Source organism: Oryzias latipes, chromosome 8 (assembly GCF_053564925.1).
Source record: "Oryzias latipes strain Hd-rR chromosome 8, Olatipes_Hd-rR_3.1".
In the NCBI taxonomy this organism is placed as follows: Eukaryota; Metazoa; Chordata; class Actinopteri; order Beloniformes; family Adrianichthyidae; genus Oryzias; species Oryzias latipes.
Window position 1 is genome coordinate 17,874,295 of NC_136244.1, and position 6,470 is coordinate 17,880,764.

The 6,470-nt window shown below is 35.8% G+C and overlaps 2 protein-coding genes across 3 annotated transcripts; one reads left to right on the plus strand and one right to left on the minus strand.

Annotated features, from left to right (window-relative positions):
* Positions 1–254: 254 nt before the first annotated feature.
* ccdc137 (coiled-coil domain containing 137) lies at positions 255–2,998 on the minus strand. Its single transcript, XM_004071402.5, has 6 exons — positions 2,822–2,998; positions 2,504–2,649; positions 1,812–2,037; positions 1,245–1,327; positions 989–1,068; positions 255–908 (listed from the first exon to the last, which is right to left on the minus strand). Exons 1-6 carry the CDS (start codon positions 2,890–2,892, stop codon positions 717–719), a joined length of 798 nt encoding a protein of 265 aa, XP_004071450.1. The 5' UTR covers positions 2,893–2,998; the 3' UTR covers positions 255–716.
* A 1,268-nt stretch (positions 2,999–4,266) lies between these two features.
* Positions 4,267–6,056, plus strand: pde6ga (phosphodiesterase 6G, cGMP-specific, rod, gamma, paralog a). 2 transcript variants are annotated; one of them, XM_004071401.5, is made up of 4 exons: positions 4,267–4,355; positions 5,298–5,465; positions 5,582–5,622; positions 5,714–6,056. In XM_004071401.5, exons 2-4 carry the CDS (start codon positions 5,311–5,313, stop codon positions 5,788–5,790), a joined length of 273 nt encoding a protein of 90 aa, XP_004071449.1. In that variant the 5' UTR covers positions 4,267–4,355; positions 5,298–5,310; the 3' UTR covers positions 5,791–6,056. The 2 variants fall into 2 exon arrangements, with proteins under 2 accessions (XP_004071449.1, XP_020560940.1); XM_020705281.3 differs by having other exon boundaries at positions 4,269–4,355; positions 5,306–5,465.
* The last annotated feature ends 414 nt before the right edge of the window (positions 6,057–6,470 follow it).

A 6,470-nucleotide genomic window follows, 5' to 3' on the forward strand; every position in this document is an offset into this window, starting at 1 on the left:
CTGTTAAAATGAAATAAACTTGTTCACAAAGTTTCATGGATTATTGGAAATCAAGTTGGTTTCCTAAAAAATTCTTAAAGTCAAGAATTGAAATTAAGCCTTAAATGAGAAATGTTTCACAAATAAATTATCTTTAGGGACAACATTTAAAGATTTAATCCAGTGAACCAAACTGCCAAAAAGATTTGACATAATCCAGAATAACTCGTAACCTAACAGCACATTTTTATGTGGAAAAAAAAAAGAGCAAAAAGTTTACAAACAAAATTATTTATTTGAATTATTTTCTTGTTTCATGGAAAAAGCATAGGGCGGGTATCTAGTGACCATTCATTCATCAATTTAAATGAGCGGTAAATGTATTTCGTCAAGGGAAATGCCAATATGTTGGGAGAAACATGCAAATATGAATCTGCTATAAATGCAAATGATGGCTTTAGAGTAAACCTTGAAAAGGCCAAGGTGTTTCTGAAGGTCAGCATGGCTGTTTTCCAGTCGAGACTTTAGTCTAATTTAAACTCAGATCAATCTGGAATCAATCCATTGTCAATCCTAAATTTAAATATTTGGATTGCTTCATGGAACTCCTGCAGTCGACATACCGGCTCCTCAAATCCGCTTGCTGGGGAGCCGGGTTTCTGCACATCTGCCTGTTGCAGTAACGGATCCTGATTCCAGAGGAGCAAACAGATGTCCTTCTGACGTGACACGACAGATCATGACACCAGCTTTCCCGCACTGCCAGCTCTGGCCTCCAGCTGCTGCTGTTTCTGCTTCTTCAGCTGCCGGTAGGCCTCCACCGCTCGCAGCCTCTCCTCCTCCATGAGTCTCTGTCTCGCCATCGAGGGCTTTGCTGTGGAGGCGACTGTGTGGCCAAGCAAAGAGTTGAGAAGCAGCTCCTTTGGTGCCTTTCAAATGAAAAAGAAAAAAAAGTTTTAACCAACTTTTTCGAGTCAGACACAAGGATTGCTGTGTTAAAGAGGGTTACCTGAGACTTGTTCTGAGCTTTCCTGGGTTTGATGTTTAGCATCGGAGGGGCTACTGCAACTTCACCAAAAGGAACATTTTCTGCAAAACAGCAAAACATCAGCTGGTAGAGCCAAACATAGATTGAAGTTCATTATATAAATAATTGAACAATCTACATCAATGACTAGTTTATCCTTAAGTATAACAAACACATCCTACCTTCAGTTCCAAACAAGAAAAAGTAAAAAAAATAAAAATAAGCATGCACTCCTTACCTACAAACATTTCTTTTTCCACTTTGCTTTCTAGTTTTTCAAACTTTTTTTGCTGCAGTTTGTTGCGTCTCATTCTAGCATACCTGACGACAGCAAAAACAGAAAACAGGTAAAATTCATCAGCTTTCAAGATGCTACATAAAATACAATGTATATGTTTTATTTTTTAAATAACACCTACAGTAAGAACATTTATTCTCTGTTAACAGCTTGCCCTAAATTGTATAGAAACACAAATCTTAAAAATGTGAAAACAGAACTTGATGCTAAACACACATTTTGAACACATCTGGATGCTGCCACACTTATTTGACACTGAGTATATTTAAGTAGCATTCAAATTATGAAAAGAAATATCAGTTAGATTTATTTATGTCTTAACATTGCATCACCTTGAGTGAGATGATTGTACATGTGCATTTGGAATCTCCTGCAATAAATCGACTCATATCGAGTTCTTCTTTTTTTAAGTGTAAAGAGCTCATAACAATAGTAAACACCTCTGACCCCATGACAGAGTAAGGTAATAAAGGTTACTTTTTCCGTAATATGTCTATGCATACTCACTCCTTCTTTTTGTCAGACTTGCCCTTGTCTGCTGGCTTCTCTTGCTGGTCGATGTCCAGCTCAGGTCTTCTGTCCACCTGGTTATTGGTGAGGAACAGAACGTGTTTGGTCTCGTTCTCCATGCGCCCAAGATACGCCTTCACACTTTCTCGTTTTCTTCTCTTGAAATGCGGGACGGGTATATCTCCATCCTGGAATTTCTTCGGCTCACTGTTGGAGGCAGTTGCTATGGAAACAGCAACATCAAAATAGCAGAATACTACAATGGATTATCAGGGCCACCATAGAAAAAGTCCTAAAATTATGAAGAAAAAGACAAGTTCAACATTTTACGAACATAAAGTCGTTCAATTTTTAGAAAAAAAATCAATATTATTAGACTAAAATCGTTAATACAGCTTGGGCACCCTTGATAATTCTCCAGATTTTTCTTCATAAATCATTGGTTGTTTGGATCATCAATTCCAGTGAAATATATAGCAGATGAACACTGTGATATTTGAAAAGTGAAATGAAGTTTATTTGGATTTTAAGAAACTGTGCAATAATTACTTAAACAAAAATAGGCATTCATATTTGTTTATTTATTATTTGTCCCTTTAATGATGGCCCCGATTCTCCGTCATACAACAACATCTTATTTTGACGGCGAGAAAAATACATTGTGCCAAATAACACAAGTCTTTACTGACCCTTTTTTATTTTTTTAGACGTCCGACTTCCAGCTTTCATTCTCTCTTTGCTCTTCATTATCTCCCGAAGCCTGAAGGGAATGTGTTTCAGATGATCCTCTTCTCCGGGTTTCTTTATCTTATCATCTCTTTTAAGTTTCGTTTTGCTGTGACATTACAGTACAGGGGGAAGAAAAGTCAAAAAGTTAAATATCCATTTTAAGTCGTTAATCTTAAGAAGAAAAAACTGTTTTCAGTTTACTCCAGTGCTAACACAACACGACGCTGCTAGCTAGTTTAGCTAGCTAATTTGGTTCTTCATTTGAGTCTTGACGTTACCTGGCAGATTTTCTTCCTTTCTCCCCTTGTTCCTTCGACATCTGAATTTTATTATTTTTACTTTTACCCATAACAGCTTTACATTAACGCATTCCTTAAAAAAAACACAACCACACCACACGTGGGTCAGCTTGTGGCATAGAAACTACAGACGTCAACTAAAAGCTACGAAGACGTAAACGGACATCTCACTCTGTATCTTTATCTGAATCGTGGAAAAAAATCTTGCTTTCTTTTTCTTCACATGTCCATTGGGGGAAACTTGTGCATTAAATAAATACTATTTGAATTTATGTAATACTAACTGACTTCATAAACACTTGGAAGAATCATTCTTATTATTTATTTGTTTTAATAAATTGGTCTCGAAGTGGCACTTCTGAACACAAACGAGCTCTGCTGACATGGACGTCTTGATTGGGCAAAAAGGAAAACAATGCTGAGCTCACCTCCTAGCGCTAGAGGGCGACAGCAAATCAGTGGCGATCCCAGTGCTTTTCATGTTGGCAGACTGTGTGCACATTTTTATTTCTCTTAATACACGTTTCTTTATTATTGCATACGTATACATGTGAAGGTATAAATTTAAGGAGAAAAAAAATAACCCCAATAAGACGCCCTAAAAGGAAATTGTGCTTATTTTAAAAACATATTTCAACAATATTGCAATATTGATATTTATATTGAAATATTTTTTAATTATTTGACATTATTGCAGTTCACTAAAATTTACTAGTGGAACAGAGTGTTATTAATGAATTAATACTTTTTTAATCAGAAAAATTAGACGTTTAATCACAAGACTTAGTCTTTATTTTTAGAGATGTCTGAACCTCCGTGATTAAAGATTAAAAAAAAAAAATCATTGAGGAATCCTCCTTAGTTCATTGAATTTGTTTTATGACAAACTGACCAATTGGAAAAAGAGTTTTGCAAAAATATAACTTCATACAGATGTGTCAAAGAGTTCTGCATGTGTATGAACAGCACAGCAGAGACTAAAATGAGTTGCTAAAGGTGGCAGTCACATGAATGGACCAAGTGTGTGTAAACGTGAATGTGAGAGAGGATGGAATGGATTATAAGATATAAACCAACTCAAGCCGAGAGACTGCTGACCAAAGGAGAATGCCTGCAGATCACATTCACGTTTTATGCCTGAGTATTGCATGATATACGGACAACCTCGCTGTGTTTTAGTAGAAAAGAAATCATAAAATTGATGACATGAATCTAATTGACCTCTTACCTTCAAAAATGTAATTGCTCTATAAAAAGTATATATTTTTGCTGTCATGTGTTCTGCTCGAGACAGGGCTGCTGTCACTTCAGATCCATATCAGCCACTTCCATGTCCTGTTCTTGAACAGGTAATGACGTGTTTCTGCTATTGGTGACAGCAGATTATAGCGTTGTTGAGTCATAATCTTCTCAGTCTACATCGTATAAATACGCTTCACTGGACTCCATAAGTAATTACTTGATATCACTCGAGATCTCTGGAGTACAAAAGGGAATATACAAAGCTCCATAGGTAAGTTCTAACAAGAGGATTTCCTTTGTTGAGAGTTTGCTTCTGTTCTTTTTGGACATCAGTCTTAAAAGGTATATTTCCTATAAAAACATTACAACAAATATGAATTTTTTAAATGAGTGTTTTTAAATATTTAGATGTTTACTTGTATGATTTTAACATATAATTATTGTTATAACTTCATGGTAATGAAACGCACCTAGTTTTTTTCTTCCACCAATTGACTTGTTTCCCTAAAATTGCTTTTGAGGTTAACAAGAAAAAAATAGATTGTAAAAGATTTAGAATAAACTTTAAAATGTTTTCAACAATTATTTTTTAACAGCATTAAACATTCCCCCCCAAAAAGTTTTTTTTTTTGCTTTTATGATGCTCACAGGATTATTTTTTTCTTATAATAATGAGGTTTCAAAAATGTTCAACCCATCTTGGCCAAAAATGTTTGCCGAGATGAGTTTGTGGGAAAGTATATGTGAGTGACAATAGTGCTCTTACATTGCAAGTAAATAACATGGAATTAACTCATGTATTATTTAAAGAGCTCATGCAACACACATGTTCATTATTCTTGAACTGTTCATTCAAATCTGATCATTTTGTTTGAGTTTTCTTGAACTTATAACAAATGTAAGTCTTGATTGACTCTGATCAAAGTTAGATTTATAATTCAGCATGGGCTTAAATCGATCTTATTATTAGAATGTTTTGAGATTAGACTGACTGGAGTGTTGATCAGCAACGTGACTGAGAATAAAGATACATTTATAGCATTATTGCAGTGCCTTCTTGGAGTCATTGGGTCATTGTAATAGTAACTTTAAATTGCAGCTATCCAAAATTGACATGGATTTTGACAAACTCTTGCTTGGAACGATTACAGTTTTAAAAGAATATAATATACAGATATGTAACATGATCTGTTATTTTCCACAAACTTTTCAGACCAACAGACAAAATGAATCTGGAAGTGGCCAAACCTGAAGCAAAAAGTGGCAGCAAAGCTCCACTCAGAGCCACCGGTCCTGGGTCTCCTCACAAGGGCCCTCCCAAATTCAAGCAGAGGAACACCCGGACGTTTAAGAGCAAGCCTCCAAAGAGGGGGGTCATCGGGTAAGCTTCACCTGAGACACTTCACTAGAACCAGGGAGGAGTCCCACGTCTTAAGCAGGAGTGATCAAACCACACTTTTCACTCATTGAAGCTTGTCATTTTTTCTTCTTCAACAGTTTTGGAGAAGAGATCCCAGGAATGGAAGGACTCGGCACAGGTGAGCATGGTCCAAAAAAATCTCTAAAATCTGTAAAACATGCATTTGTTTCAGTTTTCATAACAACTTCTGTGTGTTTTTTCTTTTTCAGATATTACTGTGATCTGTCCATGGGAGGCATACAGCCATCTAGAGCTGCACGAACTAGCTCAGTACGGCATCATATGATAGTAATCCCTGTGAAACTGTTTTTTTGTATGTACAAAGGGAATTGGTGGGATTAGATAAATTGTTTTCTACAGTTTATTCTGTTTTCATAAGAGTGTCAAGATGCCATTTTCATGCCCAACAACACTGACGCTGCACGTGTATCTTTGCCTGAGACCAAGTGGGAGCTTGGTCTTCAAGCCTGTTAGCTGGCCTGCAGGAGATTCTGCACAACTGTCAGCGCTGTGTTTTTATATGTAGTCAATGCCAGAATAAAACTTTTTAAAGGAATTTCAAGCTATTATTTTTGTTTCATTCTTTATAAACCACTTTTATAAACTTTTTTGTCTCCAATTGATGTTTAGAACCCAAATGAAGACTTGAAAAAGCCTTATAGGAATTAATATTAATATTATTTCACTTTCCCGTATATCTCCTGTTCTTTTGGGGGAGAATTGTTCACTTCAGTTTGCTTAACCCTGGAGAACCCAGGAACAATTTATTTCTGGGCTTTCATAGTTAATTAGACCTTTTATTTATTTTTTAAATTTTGGCTAGCAGCAATTAACAACAGCAAAAAAAGGAAAATAATAATACATATATAAAAAAAAATAATTTAATTGAAACCTGTGGGTTCTCCAGGGTTAAACTGAAGGGCCTCAAAGTGAGATAATTCCAGAACTGAGAGCCAAAAGTACAAA

Excerpts from the sequence above, each read along its gene's own strand:
- ccdc137 (XM_004071402.5), bottom strand. The coding sequence starts at position 2,892 with ATGGGTAAAAGTAAAAATAATAAAATTCAGATGTCGAAGGAACAAGGG. Across the intron at positions 2,038-2,503 it reads GTCTAAAAAAATAAAAAAGG|CAACTGCCTCCAACAGTGAG; the intron begins GTCAGTAAAGAC and ends CTGTTTCCATAG. Across the intron at positions 1,328-1,811 it reads AAGTCTGACAAAAAGAAGGA|GTATGCTAGAATGAGACGCA; the intron begins GTGAGTATGCAT and ends TGCTGTCGTCAG.
- pde6ga (XM_004071401.5), top strand. The coding sequence starts at position 5,311 with ATGAATCTGGAAGTGGCCAAACCTGAAGCAAAAAGTGGCAGCAAAGCT. Across the intron at positions 5,466-5,581 it reads CCAAAGAGGGGGGTCATCGG|TTTTGGAGAAGAGATCCCAG; the intron begins GTAAGCTTCACC and ends CTTCTTCAACAG. Across the intron at positions 5,623-5,713 it reads AATGGAAGGACTCGGCACAG|ATATTACTGTGATCTGTCCA; the intron begins GTGAGCATGGTC and ends TTTCTTTTTCAG.